This window comes from Nipponia nippon, unplaced genomic scaffold, assembly GCF_047370975.1.
Source record: "Nipponia nippon isolate SJK-2023a ecotype South Korea unplaced genomic scaffold, ASM4737097v1 scaffold_3, whole genome shotgun sequence".
Classification (NCBI taxonomy): domain Eukaryota; kingdom Metazoa; phylum Chordata; class Aves; order Pelecaniformes; family Threskiornithidae; genus Nipponia; species Nipponia nippon.
The window spans coordinates 53,302,526-53,318,703 of record NW_028262347.1 but is presented as its reverse complement, the minus strand read 5'-3'; the positions used below and the strand labels follow the sequence as shown (position 1 = coordinate 53,318,703).

At 41.6% G+C, this 16,178-nt stretch overlaps 1 protein-coding gene across 1 annotated transcript; it reads right to left on the bottom strand.

Moving 5' to 3' along the window:
- Nucleotides 1-1,050: 1,050 nt before the first annotated feature.
- On the bottom strand, nucleotides 1,051-11,881 carry ACTR6 (actin related protein 6). The gene is made up of 11 exons (XM_087764298.1): nucleotides 10,104-11,881; nucleotides 9,366-9,483; nucleotides 8,108-8,176; nucleotides 6,952-7,075; nucleotides 5,997-6,132; nucleotides 5,850-5,906; nucleotides 5,065-5,163; nucleotides 4,799-4,877; nucleotides 3,914-4,085; nucleotides 2,827-2,965; nucleotides 1,051-1,468 (listed from the first exon to the last, which is right to left on the bottom strand). Exons 1-11 carry the CDS (start codon nucleotides 10,169-10,171, stop codon nucleotides 1,339-1,341), a joined length of 1,191 nt encoding a protein of 396 aa, XP_087620424.1. The 5' UTR covers nucleotides 10,172-11,881; the 3' UTR covers nucleotides 1,051-1,338.
- Between the last annotated feature and the right edge of the window lie 4,297 nt (nucleotides 11,882-16,178).

Genomic DNA, 16,178 nt, shown 5'->3' with positions numbered 1-16,178 from the left:
ACCTTGTCAAGGATCACTGGAGGGAAGTGAAATCCAGTGAAGCCTCTGCTTGATCCCTGCCACCAACTGCCGAAGCCCGTCAGTGCTCTTCGTTCCAAGTTAGATAAGCGTACTGCGTGAGTATACTTACCGGTTTTACGTAGGGGCAGACAGGAGAGGGAATATGAGACTTCAGCTGAGAATAGGATGCTCCTCTGCAAATATGAGACCGTGGAATATCAGCGGCCCTCTGAAAAGGGCAATTCCCCTGTGGCCACCAGCTGCATCGGGTGCAGATCAGTGTCAGCACAGGTGTGTCCATTATCCACCCTGTGCGAGTGCCTGCCTCTGTCCTGGCCACCAGGCAAGCCAGGTGGGGCACCTGCTGCTAGTGCAGCCCCCCGGGGCTCCTGCCTGGCTCTTAGCCTGTACAGCTGCCCCTTCCCCTCCTGCACGCAGTGCTGCACAGACTGATGGCACAGTAACAGAGCTTCTCGTGCCACCTTTGCTCTGTGAACAGAAATAACAAGTACAGGCTGGGGCAGCTGTGTTTATTGAGAGTGCATGGGTAAGACAGAGATGGGATTAAGCAGGACAGTGCTGCCAGCTTCGTTCACCTCAGACAGCTTCTGAGATCACCTTTTCAGAAAGGCGAGGGAGCGGCAGGAAGCTTATTTGCTCAGACATTGTTTAAAACAAAAAGCAAACAAAAAATCCCACACCCTACTAACCCAAAACCCCTTTTTAAAAAGAAATTGTTCAAATTAACAGTTGGACTCGATGATCCTAAGGGTCTTTTCCAACCTTAACAATTCCACGATTCTATGAAATTACTCTTTCCTCAAAGCCTAAGTATACTTTAAATAGCAGTGGTCACATTTCAAGTATATTCCTCTCATGGCTATTCACTAAAATAACCAAAAATAAAACTCATGTATTCCTTTTCAGGATAGGCAATCTCAAAGAGACCTTTTGAGATGGGTTTAATGTCCATTCAATTGCATGCACGAGTTAGAATATTCATTTAGAAAAAAAAAATAATCTTGATTTCTTCTATTAGTGTCACACGAGTACAAGCATTCAATATTTTTATTGCCTCATGCATTGAGGTTTTCTGCAGTAAGAATACAATGAAGCTATCAGTAAAAGATGAGAACATAATGAAATGACAATGAACGTATTATTTCATAGTATTAGGCTTGTAAAACTTTATTTTTAAACTCTGAAAATTATTTTTTCCCAACCCGCTTAAATACAGGAAAGCTAAAACACAATCCTAACTGATAGAAAACAGGTTGTAGTTCAGAGAGTTCCATTCTGAGTAAAACAATAGAATAACAACATATCCAATTATGCTACCTATATATCAAATTTCTCTTCACAGATATTGTGTCCATGTTCTTCATAATCTTCTCTAGTTACTACCATGTCTTCAAAATCATCATTTTCAGAAATGAGCTTTCCACCTTCCCAAGAATAAGTAATAGGGCTGAAAAATTAACAAAGTTATTGTTACTCATTGTCCTGGTTTCAGCTGGGATAGAGTTAATTTTCTTCCTAGTAGCAGGTACAGTGCTGTGTTTTGGATTTAGGATGAGAACAGTGTTGATAACACACTGGTGCTTTAGTTGTTGCTAAGTAGTGCTTACACTGGTCAAGGACTTTTCAGCTTCCCATGCTCTGCCCGGTGCACAAGAAGCTGGGAGGGGGCACAGCCAGGACAGCTGACCCAGACTGGCCAAAGGGCTATGCCATACCGTATGACATCACGCTCAGTGTATAAACTGGGGGAGTTAGCCGGGGGGGCAGTGACCGCTGCTCGGGAACTGGCTGGGCATCGGTCAGCAGGTGGTGAGCAATTGCATTGTGCATCACTTGTTTTGCATACTCTTTTATGATTATTATTATTTCCCTTCCTTTTCTGTCCTATTAAACTGTCTTTATCTCAACCCACGAATTCTACTTTTTTTCCCCCCCTGATTCTCTCCCCCACCCCACTGGGGAGCAGTAGGAGTAAGCGAGCAGCTGTGTGGTGTTTAGCTGCCTGCTGGGTTAAACCACAACACTCATCTAGAAGTTCATTTAAAATAGAAGTATGCAGTGATGATTTCCAAGACTTTTATTTAGCCATACCTATTTAAAAATACATTTTTGATGGGTAAATCAAACCATCCAGCTCCAGACAAGTTATGAGACAAAGTCTGAAATACTTGCAGAGCTAACTGACGTTGCTTTTTATAAAAAGCAGTGTCTCTTTGGAGGCAGGTGTGAAGAGGGCAGGAAGTGGAGATGTCTTTGTATTTACTTTGCACAGATAATGATTCTTTAATAATATTTAAAAATGCTCTTTAATAATACTTTAAAAAAAGTGAAGATTTTTTTGTACTTTCAAGGTGTACTTGTTTTGTGTCAGCTGTAAACTCTGTCTCTGCAAAGATGTTACCTTTTCCAAATCCCTGAAGCAGCTACATTAATAATGACATGGCAGCATTCAGATGCTGAAAATTCTTCTAAGTAAAAGACTAAACTCTAATCTTGTATACTTATGTATCCACTTAATGACAATACAGTCTCATTTATCTGTTTACAATAAAAAGACTGATCCTGAAAACACTTACTTATATGCTTAACTTTATTAGCCAAAGCACAGGGAAAGCAAGTGGTCTCTAATTTATTTGGTTTGTCTGAAAATATCCTCATCCAAAACAGTCTTGTACAATTTTGGTTCACTTAACATTTAAATTAACCCCTTTACTCAATCTATCTTTTTAATTAGCAAAAGAAATCCTACTTTATCGTTTGTTCTGCTACAAGGACAAAGCTTGTTCTGTACAGTTTAGGACTTACTTTTCAGGAAGAACAACGGAAACATCATAATCAGTTGGAGTAAGACACCGAACTTCAGAATAAACCCGATCTCTGAAGCCTGGAAAAAGGGTGTTTCCCCCAGTCAGAACTATGTTCTTGAAGAAATGAGGCTGCATTTCTGTAAAATAAAAAAGTAAATCTGTAATTAGAGACTGAATATATATTTAAAGATTAAAAGGTTTTTTTCCCAATTTTGTTATGATTTGGAACAGAAGTAAGAAATATGCATAGAAGAATTTTATGATCATCTAACGATCACATCAGTTAAATAGTTTTATTGAGAAACACAAGAAGGTGATCAATCACCCTCTGTTCTTCGTGATTTTTAGAATTTGGCTTTGATAACTACAGTTTTCTTATATTGTCTGTTAAATTTCATGTCTGCCAACACAATTCCCCTTTCACGAAGGATTTTAAATCATGCAATTTTTTTAGGAGCACAAAATAATAGCCTCAATGCTGCCATACTTATGTGGTACCATAAAACCTATGGAAGTCTTCTTTGCAGTAATAACATTAATTATATGTACATCATCTATAAAATGAAAGCTTTAGTATCACTTCTGACAAACACAGCAGTCAGAAAGGTTTTATACTTTGATACTTAAATTACTGAGTTTGGCCAGTTTCATTTTTCTTGTCAGTTTCATTTTTCTGTTCTTCCAATGAAGAAAGATATTTTAAAACACAACTAAAACTAATTTCAAGTATATTCCATCATCAGCGTCAAAGACATAGATCACGTTAGAGAAGGATAAGAAGAATTAAGTCTGCAGCGATTAACTGAAACAAGAGTAGAAACCAATCAATGAATCGCCACAAAACTGTGTTTGCGTAACAGAGAATCTTGTAGACAATCAGTTCTAGAGTATATGACACTCACCAGAAGACAGAGCAGTTCACAACACGTTAGTAAGTAGCATATTGAGAGTACTAGCTTCTTAAGACACTTTGGATGCTTAAAAAACAAAACAAAACCACCCCAAAACAACAAGAAAAAACCCAACCCAACCCAACACACCTCCCCCCCCTCCCCCCGCCTTTTCAAAATACTTCTAGGTTATACCTTCAGGTAAATTCTGAATAGAATAAACAATGGCTTCAGGAATTCCCATCTCTTGAATACCAATATCCGAAGGATGGAAGAGTATTTCTGGAACTGCAAATCTTTCATTTGTTAGACGAAGTATTTGTTCACCAGTCTTGTATTTTCCACTTAACACCATCTCTTCCCTTGGCTAAATTAAAGACATGAATAGTAGCCACTGCTTAAGAAAAGAAATTGCATCTTACAGTATTCAGCTAATCTTTTTCATGTACTGCAGAGGTAGGTAGTATATTCTATGTTAAGGTGTATTATTAACAAATCTTTCAAGAATAATACATACTCTGGTATTAAATCTGAAGTGACTTTGCTCTTATCAACTGCAGTTTTGCCTTAAGCATAATACAACAGGTATGCACGAGAGTGGCCTTAAAATATTGGGACTGCTTATGAAACTATGGCCAACTCAGTACATGAGATAAAGTTGTTAAATTGTCTTCATTGGTATGAAGACTTTTCAGGCTCTTCTATAACATGACTTTGAACCTTCTACCTATTAGGGTATTGAAATGAAATTCAGAGAGACTTTTTAAAAGTATTAAAGCAGAGAAAACATTTTCCAACTCAACTTTAAAAAACCCCAACAATAATGATATAGATAGGTTGTATGACAGAGCATAAGCATAGAAAGCTACAAGTATTAAATAATAGAACATAAAATGCAATGCTGGAAAAATAGTATTTAATTGTCATCTCAGCTTCCTAAGGAAAACTTTACCAATTAATGCATAGCACAGAAAGAAGTTACAATGCAGCATTAGGAAAAAGAAAGTCTTTTTAACCTCTCTACTAGACTTGTGCAGGGCAACAGTCCAAAAAATACTTCAAAAACCATACCATCATTACCTTACAAAATCCTTTTTTAATTGTGCTGAAGTCTGGCAAAACATAATCTACCATTACAGTATTTTCCTCTCCTTTCAATCTGAAAGAGAAGAATGCAAAATACAACAGAATAAAAAACAAGTTCTAAATTCCAACTATTTTATACTGCCAAGACTGCCCTTGACTTAACTGGAAAATTTTCTGATTAAGAGTATAGTTTTAGTTGTTTGTACAAATAGATTGTTCGGAAGTACCAACTTTTACATTTACTACCATTGTATACGTACTTGGCAATGTCCATGTCCTTGTAAAAGTCTTGAGAAACATAACACACATCTTCTTTCACTTGATTAATTACATGCGTTTCATCCATAACATGTAGCTGCCTGTGAAAAACAAAAACCAAAAACATAGAAGTTTGAGGGTAATTAAGTCTTAGCATTATCTGTTCAGTTTTCCACTGGAGATGAGCATCCATAGTTCTCAAATCACAGAAAGCTACTGTCTCGATATCTAAAACTTGTATTCAATTTATGAAAGCATTCCTGGCCTACTGGAGTTTCATATTTTCCTATTTCACAGTTCAATAAATATAAACATCTACCTGCATTAGCCCAATGTCTTCATAACAAGTACAGCCATAATCCTGCAATTAGCTCTACTAGCAAAGACTTTTACCCAGATAGAATTCCAAGCTAAAGGATCCTAATGAAAAGTTGATCAGATTGAATTTTATTTGTGGTATTGATAGAATCAGTTAGTTACTGATGATTCACGGAGACATCTCAGAAAATATGTAAGGACCTGTGTAATTCTGAACACACAGGTAACCTCAGCAACTTCAAAAGGACTGGCACTTTAAAAACTAACAGCCTAATTCTTCAAAGAGCTTAAGATCATCTTAATTCATGAGCTTAAGCTCAAGATGGCAGCTAGCAGATTATAACAGACAGAAATTCCCTTCTCCTTTAAACAGCATTTGATCTAAAATTCACAGAACCAGTAAGAATACCCCCACAAACTTCTAGCTCATTTCATACCAGGTCTCAAGATAATGATCAGCATGCTTTACCTGTAAGAGATTATCTCCTTCAGATGGTTGGTCAAGAGTTTTCCTCCAACATTAATCCTACAGAAAAGGAGTAACACAACGAATTCTGTCATTATTAACTTAAGGCACAGCAAACAATTCTTCTAGAAAATATATACTCCAGTTTACCTGATGATTGCCTCTTTCTTCTTTTTACTTCTACAATAAGGTACAATGTGTGTAAAAGAGTATCCACTATCCACAATGATACAACATAGTTCAGATGGATTATCCCGGAAATACCTGTGCGCACTAAGAGCTCCAGCTGAAATACAGAAAATTTCATTCAATTTTTATATGAATATACACTTTTAGAATTTACACTGACATGAAAGTGTACTTGCTTCATATTTTAAATGCCTTTGACGGACTTCCAAGACCTTAATACAATACTACAGCCAACACATGAATTAATTTTGACAGTGGATAAAATTAAGTATCATATATGCCCCATTTATTCTTTTTCAGTAATTCCAGTCCATGTTCAGTTTCCTCTCCTCAAGTCCAAGCAGACTGACCACGCCACAATTTATCAAACCTATCTGAAGACCTATCTAAAGGAGTATCCTATGTCCAGCTATCTTTCAGAAGGGTTGTGATGTTATTTATACATTCCTTATAAGATACAATACATTTCATGATTGTAATGCTGCATTTTATTTGCTAATACAGAACAAAACCAAACAAAAAACCACCCCTCCCCTCCCACCGCCCCCCCCCAAAAAGGAAGGCTATCAAAGACTTCATGCAAATTTTTGGTAGACTTTCTCAAATGCTATCCTCTTTCAAAATCCATCTGTTATCTCTGTCATCCTGACTCTGCTCAAATTTCCTTTAATTATATCTGATACTCTTAAGAAAGTAGTGTAAGAGTATAGCTGGAATTTCTACAAAAAAAATGTTTAATCCACTTAGAGCACATATAAGAGCATATTACTGAAGAGCCAGGAAGGAAATGAAGTGATTTCTTTACCTTTATATATACACGTGTGTGCGCATACAGGCATGCATGCTTATTTATTCGTTTATTTACAAGGTTAACCTTCAAAATATATAAATGCAAACTAGAAGGAGACAGACTCACCATTTACTCTAAGAACTGCTTGAAACTGATATTCTTCAAATAGAATTTCATTCATGGATTCTTGTATTGAACTGAAGTTAAAATAAGGTTCGGTAATAATAATATTGGTATCTACAAAATCCACCTATGAAAAATATATTGTCATTACACAAAACTTAGAAATTAATACTCCATTACTGTACTTTGCAGCAGTTGAAGATGATGTAAATTTGAAGACATGAATACCACTTGCCATATCTGTTTGTAGAAGCTAGGCTTAGAAAGTTTTAGTGAGGCCAGTAAAAGATCCTGGACTTTCTGCATTTACTGATATCTCAAACTCCTTTAGAGAGGACTTCAGAGGGTTACTTCATTCGTAACTGGATATGGCCCTAAACATATTACCTGCTGTATCTCTCTGCAGTCTTCACTCGTGAAAAAGAATTAAAAAAAAATTCTCCTCGAAACAATGACTAAATTGAAACTAGTTCCAAAACTAAAATGAAAGTATCCAAAGCCAGCACTGTATATTTTTAGGTATGGAGACTAAGATATTTCGAGACATTACTTTCATTCTCAGTACCATTCTGCCTTCTAGCTGTTACAAAACCCAAAAACTGTCAGAGTATATAACATATTTTTAAAGAAAAAATAAAAGGGAAGCCTTACTACACTTCTTGTGCTAAATCCAGTTCATGTGATAAGTAAGAAAAATAAAGTATCAGGTATTTATACTTTATACATTCAACTTACTCATAGGTAGAAAATGGTTAGCCAAAGATGGTTACTTAATGTGCATGTCTTCCGGCCTACTGACCTAGCTCATCACTCTCTTTTACATCAACAGTTTCTTGATCTCTAAACCACATTGTATCCATCTATAATTATTATTTTTTACTAACTTGAACTCTTAATTGATGTGAATTTCTTAACATACATGAACTGAACTCAGTATGAATACACACAAGTCAAATGTTTTTTAAATTCCTACACCAGAGCTCAAAGTAAAAATTTTCTTCAGTTTGCAAAAAAATAAATCCCTGTGATTTCTAATTGAAGGCACTTTTAAAGAGAATAGTAAGCTCACCAGTTCTATTTAATATTTGATGCACTTATGTTAATTCCATTAGTCAGTATTTAACCTACACAAAATCTGTAATTAATAAAGGGCTCTTACTTGATACATTTCTTTTCCAAAAAGATAATCCCAAACCTGTCTCTGGACATCCCAGTTCACCAAGTAACCCTGTAGGAATTTAGAAAAAAAATTACACTATTTAGAAAATGAAATCATACTTAAAAAAAAAATTACTAGAAATAAAAAAATGTCAAGTGACTGATAAGACTGGTAGTACAAAGAAATTTGAGAATAAAAATGTTTAAATTCACATTTCTATGCTAAGGAGTAAATGTTACATAGGATGAAGAATGTTACAAATATTCCCTATCAATACGTTTATTACTACACTACAAAACCAATGTAAATTATGTTTCCTATATACGTTATTCTCTTTGACAGAAGCCTATCAGTCTGACCTCGGTGCTGGGGAAGGTTATGGAGCAGATCGTCTTGAGTGCCATCACACGGCACATACGGGACAACCAGGCGATCACACCCAGTCACCACGGGTTTATGAAAGGCAGGTCCTGCTTGACTGAATAGGACCAGCAGTGTGCCCAGGTGGCCAAGAAGGCCAATAGCATCCTGGCTTGCATCAGGAATAGTGTGGCCAGCGGGACTAGGGAAGGGATTGTCCCCCTGTACTCGGCACTGGAGAGGCCGCACCTCGAGTACTGTGTTCAGTTTTGGGCCCCTCGCTACAAGAAAGACATTGAGATGCTGGAGCGTGTCCAAAGAAGAGCAATGAAGTTGGTGAAGGGTCTAGAGAACGGGTCCTATAAGGAGTGGCTGAGGGAACTGCAGTTGTTTGGCCTGAAGAAAAGGAGGCTGACGGGAGACGTTATTGCTCTCTACAGCTACCTGAAGGGAGGTTGTAGCAGAGCGGGTGTCAGTCTCTTCTCCCAAGTAACAAGCGATAGGACAAGAGGAAATGGCCTCAAGTTGCGCCAGGGGAGGTTTAGATTGGATATCAGGAAAAATTTCTTCACTGACAGGGCTATCAAGTGCTGGAACAGGCTGCCCAGGGAAGTGGTTGAGTCCCCATTCCTGAAGGTGTTTAGAAGATGGGTAGATGTGGTGCTTTGAGACACAGTTTAGGGGTGGACTTGGCAGTGTTAGGTTTCCAGTTGGACCTGATGATCTTAAAGGTCTCTTCCAACCTAAATGATTCTGTGATTGTTAAACTTCATACTGCTGAATTCGATTCTTATATAATACTACATATAATGCTGCAGTTGGGGCAAATTGTATGAAAACTATTCCTTAAAACAATTTATATTTGGCTATAATGTTAAACTCAGGATATCTTACTTACTTTCTGAAAAGGGAGAATATAAAAAAGACCAGAGGGATCTTTAATTTCATCCAGTTGATTTGCCGTAAAGGTTTTCAAGCGTGCAGTCTTTGATCTGAACTGACAGTTGGGAATAACGCTGGAAAAGATTGGTAAGTTTCCTGTTCATCGTGATATGAGACACATTCATTGTCTTTAGGCTACTTTCATAAATAATATACGTTCAATAACATTTTTGCTGCTGCTTTGGTTTTAATCCATTTATTGGAGCCAGTTACGAGGGAAATCTCTAATTCCTGACACCTCCGGTGCAGACGAGGCAACTTTTGGGAAAACAAACCACCACCCCGCACCCCGCCCCGCACACTGCACTGAGCGACCACCTCCCCCCCGCCGCCAGCACGACAAAAAAGGCGCTGGGGGCTCCTCCGCGCCCAGGCACCGCCACCCCCGGGACCGACACCCACCCCCGCCATGGGCGGCGGGGAACGGTGTAACGGTCCCGCCGGGCAGGTCGGCGCGCGCCGCAGGGGCGGGGCCTGGCACCCGCCGCAGGGGCGGGGCCAGGCCGGGGCCTCTCCGCGGCGAGCGCAGGCGCGCTGGAGGCCCGCTCCCGGTGAGGGGCCGAGGGAGAGGAGGAGCGGCCTCCCGTGCGCCCAGGCGCCGGCGGGGAGCGGCGGGAGGGCAGGTGCGCCGAGAGGATGCGATAAGGGGACGCCCGCCCGTCCTGTCCCGCCTCCTCCCCTCCCGAGCCCTCACCTGACGCTCGCGTGGCTGTAGCCGATCTTGGCGTTGTAGGCGCCGTTATCCAGCACCAGCGTCGCCATGTTCCCCACGGCGCCACGGCCGCCGCCGTCCCAGTATTGATCCGCCACCGCCGTGGATCTCTATGGTTACCATAGAGCGGAGGAGCAGCGCCGCGCGTTGCCTGATGGGACGCAGGAGTGCCGCGGGAACCGCCTCCGGCAGCTCACCCGCCTCTGGCGCGAGACGCTCGCCGCTCACGTGGCGCCGGTGACGCTAGCGAAGCTGCGGAGGCTATTGGTCGGGCGTGACCCGGAAGCTCTCGCCAAAGAGCCGGGCGGGGGGAGGTGACATGGCGTCACCTCGTCGAGCGCCAGCTCCGGTTCCGTTCCCTGCGCCCCAGTGCGCCTGCGCGGACGGCCCCTTCCCGGCCGGGGGCCGCGCCGCCACCCAGCGGCCGCAGGCGGCGGGTACGGGCGGCCGCCGCTCAGCCCCGGCCCTGCGGGGCGATCGTTGAAGGGGATCGGCGCGACGCGCCCTCCCGGCAGGGGCACAGCGGGCACGGGGCTGATAACGCGAGAGCCCGGCGGGGGGGTGGGGGAGGGGGCGTGAGCCCTCTCCGGTGTGTGTACAGTTACAGACCCCCTGCTGAGGGAGGGAGCGAGTGCCTTGCCCTCGGGTGGGCCGCGGGTCGCGTCGCGGGTGTCCCTGGCGGTTTGGTGCAGCAGTTGCCGTCGCACGGGAGCCCAGCGCATCGGGGAGAAATGCGGTGAAAGAAAATGGCTTCATGTGAGAACTAGAAAAGCAGCGCAGGCCTTTCCTGTGTAAGAGTGTTACAAAATGAAAAAGGAGAAGACTTTAAATTTCAATGTGACTATTTTACTCTTTTTTCTAGGCCTGCTGTAATTAACACGCTTTTATTCTAAATAGTACAAAAAACAGTGCTATTGGTGTTTGCTGTCACTGACCAGCTGTTGTTCTACTTAAGTCTGTGTCATATACCACACATCTTTATAGAATCGCAGAACCACAGAACAGCCGAGGCTGGAAAGGACCTCAAAAGATCGTCTGGTCCAACCTTCTGTGGAAAGGGAGCCGCAATGAGATGATCTGGCACCGTGTCCAACCGCATCTTGAAATTCACCTCCAACAATGGGGACTACCGCATCCCTGGGGAGGTTGTTTCAGTGATTGATTATTCTTGCTATAAAAAAAGTTCTTTATATCAAGATGAAACCTCTCCCGGTGCTACTTGTACCTTGTCTTCTTCTTGTGAAGAGAGTGCCTCCATCCTCTTTGTAGCCACCCTTTAAGTACTGGCATACTGTGATGAAGTTCCCCCCTGAGCCCTCTCCAGGGAGAAGTGATGTAACTCCTTCAGTCTTTCCTCACAGGGCAGGTTCTCCAGCCCTTTGATCATCTTCATGGCCTTCATTTCAACCGTCTCCAGTCTGTCCGCATCTTTTTTGAGTTGTGGGGACCAGAACTGGACACAGTACTCCGGTGTGGCCTGACAAGCGCTGAGCAGAGTGGGATGATCCTCTTTCTCTCTCTCTCTCTCTTTCACTGCTAGCAATGCCCTTGTGGATGCAGCCCAGGATCTGATTTGCCCTTGTTGCTGCAGCAGTGCACTGCGGCCCTCCGTTCAGCTTGCTGTCCACCAGGCCCCCCGGGTCCCTTTCAGCAAGGCTGCTCCCCCGCCGCACAGATCTGAGCCGTTACTGGGCTCTTTGGTTTTGTCATCTCAGGTGCAGGATCTTGCACTTGTCTTTATGATGAATTTTGCTTTATTTATATTTTTTACTCACCATCACTAGTATCTTTGTTGTTATCCAATAAAAGAGAAAGTGCATTACAGTTTTGTATCTGTACGTAATTGGCTTTCCCAGAAATACCAGAACTTAAAAATAACTGCTACTATGTATGATGGCTCTTTACCCTAACAAATATCAAATGCCTTTCCGTAAGCCAGGATGTTCAGCAGAATGCACAGCAATCTGGTTTTAGACCAATCCTCTTTACGTGCTTGTCTGTATCTTAAGGACAGCATCCTTAATCCCTGCGCTAGCAGATGCACTCTTTGATTCTTGAGGAGAGGTCACAGGAATTATCAAAAGCCTGTTTTTCTAGTTCAGGAGTTTCTGGATTCTTTCAAAGAACACTGTAAAGTATTGGTTGTTCTTCTTTGCCCGCCGACAGGTATAGTAATAGTAGATTTTGGTTTTGTGATTAAAACCCAGAATACACAAAACATAGAATTGTGACAAATGCTTTAGGTATTCACAGTGTTACAGAGAAACGTAAATTATTACTCTTAAAATCACATAATCTTTACTTTATCCTTTTATTAATAACATAAAGTTCTTAGAAGAATACTTTAGACACAAAAAATCATTATTGCTAACTTTTACCTTGTGAAAATAAAGGTGAAAGCCAGAATTTAATTACTTACTTTTTCTCTTCTAGATACTAGCTCCAGTTCTACGAGACTTCATCTGTTATCATTCAGTGACTTGTATTGAATTCAGTTACTTTTGGGGTTTTTTTTGGGGGAGGGACCTACAGGACAAGTGCCAGGCTTTTAACAGTTCACTTAGATTTATGTGTAGTTGTTCATATACATAAATATTTAAAATCTCTCAGAACTGAAGTTGGTATATGTACTGTCATTGCTAACTAAGGGCCACTCACATACCTATTAATTGAGTTTGTTTACGTATTCACCCATATATTGCAATGAAGCTGCTGATAATACTTTCTGTTGTTGTTGGCAGAGTACCTAACAAAGGCAAAGTCATAGCAAGGACACATAAATAGGACTTTCAAATGCCCACATGGTAGCAAACTTCGTACATTGCCTCTTACAGTAGCTTAGAATTGATATTTTGTGATGCTCTTTAACTTTGAGTAATGGTCTGTCAGACTACTTAAGCCTTGCACGTCTGCATTTGAAGACAGACCATTATCTTTTGCATTATCCATATGAAGCCATGCCACATTTCTCATGCTGCAAGTATGAAACAAAGCACTCACTGAAACTAAATCAGAACTTCTTAGGGCACATTTTATTTGTTCTTTTTCCACATTTCCCACTGCTTTATTTAATGGGAAAAGCAACAAATATTTTTTGATAATTCTGTGACCTTCACGTTTCTGAAGTCACTTGAGCTCTAGTTGTTTTTGTTGTTTTTTTTTTCCTCTCAACTCCATTCCAGTTCTTACAGTTAAGGAATCCACATGACCACACAAAAAGTCAAACTCCATCTGCACACCCTATGCAAAGCACCCAGCTGCTTATTTGCCCTGCTCTGTGGGAATGTGCAGCCTCAGAATGATTGAATGGTGCCAACTACAGAATTTGCAAGTTGTTCAGTGAATCCAAAGAAAGTTATCCTTGAGCAAGAAGTTATTGCATTCTTTGACCCTGATACGGGGGGGGGGGCATTATCCTGGTCTTAGCATCCGTAAACTGAGCTCCATGCACCTTTCCTCATTTAGGTGATGGTGAAGGGCAGGCTGGTGGGTGAGATGACTGCCTGATGGGAAACTCTGTACATCCTCGGGTTCTTGGGTCTTCTATTGAATTGAAAGAGTTCACAAATAGGCCCTGGAAATTACCTGTGGTAAATACAAGCCAAAATTATTCTTTGAGTTCATTTTAGTACCCTGGATGCGCTCACAAGTGGGGTTCTTCCTTGGTGACATGAGTGCCAGCTGCTCCGTGAAGGAGGGAAGCCCGGAGCTGAGGGGGATACTGTGGCCAGCAGGGCAGGACCTTGCCAGCCAGGGCCTGCCACACCACCCCCAGCCAGGGAGCAAGGCAGGCAGGGATGGGAGGGCAGCCCAGAGCCCAGGTCATCAGGTGAGTGTGTGATGACGAAGCAGATCTGAGGTCAAGCACGTAAGTCAAGCCTCAAGTCAGGGTTAGGATCAGGTCTGGTGGGGCGAACAAGGGCCAGACACAGCCCAGGGATCACCAGGCAGGGCTATGGTGACTGGGCAGGTCTGAAGTCAACAGGGAAAGTTGGTGGGTCAGGGTCCAGATCAGCAGGACCCGTAGCAATACAGGTGATGATCTGCCACTACAGCCGCCCCTTTTCTTCTGTGACACAGTTTCTCCTCACTGGGTGGGGAGTCATTTTGGTAAATCAAGAGGAAATAGCCTTGGCTGCTAGATGAAGAACTCCTACATAGCAGTGTTTATAAGTGCAAAGCAGTCAGGAAGGCTAAGCCACTCTTTCCTCTTTGTGGTTTTCATATTAAGGTGACAGCTGATGACACTCCCACAAGGTTCTTCACAAATGGTTGCCTTCCTCTGTTCAGAGCGAGTCAGTCTTTGGGACTTCGTGTCAAGCGCCATTTTCACATAGCAGTGGTCTAATTATCATGAATATGCTAGCAGAAATTCATCTGCTGGCAAACATGCGACTGTGATTTGGAGAATCAGTCCAAAGTCTTAATAAACATAGTCTGGGGATATCCTGATATTAATTTGCATAAGGCTCTAAAAAGAAGTGTCAGATGCTCTGCTCGAACGAAGGGATAAGCTGGGCTCCTTATCACATGCCCTTCTAATTCCCTGGGGTGGGGGGGATGTTGGTCTGTGCATTTTCCTCCGTTCCTCCATTCAGTGTGCTCCAGGAGATGGGGGAGAACATGAGGTCACGATTCAGATCACCCTTGCCAGACAGGAATATTTCTGGTTTCCAGTTCTCATGTCAGTGAAAAGCCTCTGGACTTTCCCTTTTCTGCCAGAGCTATGCTTGCAGGACACTTGAAAGGGAACACACAGCATGGGTCCTGCTTTCCTTGCTGCTCGTATTTTCTTTCTTGATGAGAAGCTGATCCGTCATTATGATGAACATCGTTTCTCCAAGATACTGGTAGAATTTTTTCTGGTTGAGAAAATTGAACTTAAAACAGGAATAGAAGTGTTAGCTTCATACACAGCTCATTCCACTTTATAAATCTCTTTAAAGAATATAATTAGGTCAGTATAACACAACTGACTGATTTTTAAATGCTTGGAAAAATCAGTTGAAAATGTTCATCTCCTGACCTATTTTTTCTGTTACTGCTTCACATTTCTGACTTTAAGGTCCTTGGGGTTTTGGTTCATTGCATGTAAATTATTAATCTGTTATGTATATGAGAAGCAAAGAAAATAGTATCTGATGTCTTTCCTCTGCAGCTCTAGACTATACTATAGAGGCAGCAAGCCATCCTTCATGTAGAGGTCACATCTGAAAACTTGTTAGTTTTACAATTGTTAATTTTTTTCTTATTCCAGTTAATACTACTATTTAGGGTACCTGGTTACCCACCACTGAAATTCTTCAAGATAGCTTCTCTGAATGAGGAACCCCCAGAGAAGGGGGTTACCAGATGAACAAAACTAATACAAGACATTTATTTTTTAACTGACTTGGAAATTTTGCTACAGCATGAGAAGCTATTCTCTTAAAACAACTTGTAGGCTTTATACTTGCCACAGATGATACCCAGTGAAATGGAAGCACCTGGGGAACAACCTGATTTTACAGGTCTGTGGGTTGAGTAATTGCTGAGAATTTTGGGTTAAGGGAAATATTATATATGTGTATATACATATGAATTTATTGCCATATCATTATAAGTTTCTGTCAGCAAGCTTTTCTGCTTTTTATCTGGCCTTGTTCCTTTTGTGTGGTGCTGTAGGAGCAGTAGCTGTCCTGGCTTTCACCTGGGCCAAGATCAGGCTCGGGAGAAGGCGTGTGGCTGTTCGGGCAGGGATTGCTGCCTGGACAACTCTTCCACCTTCCTCTGTAAGAATAGACGGGAGGGTCGAATTTGTTGCTTCTGGGGTTGTTCGCTTGGTCGTAACATCTTGGAATGATTTTGGGGATCCCAGATGGAAACAAATTTGAGGATTGCTTTTTGTAGCTGGAAATGAGTATTGCTTATAAAACAGAGGTATAAAAAGGACGAACATCTCACTTGGCTAATCGAGGTGAATATATTACGAAAGAGCTAGAGTAATGGAGTTTATCTGAAAAACTTAAAGTGACTTTAAATATTGCTTCTGTGAATGAGCTCTGCAGATTACTTGGG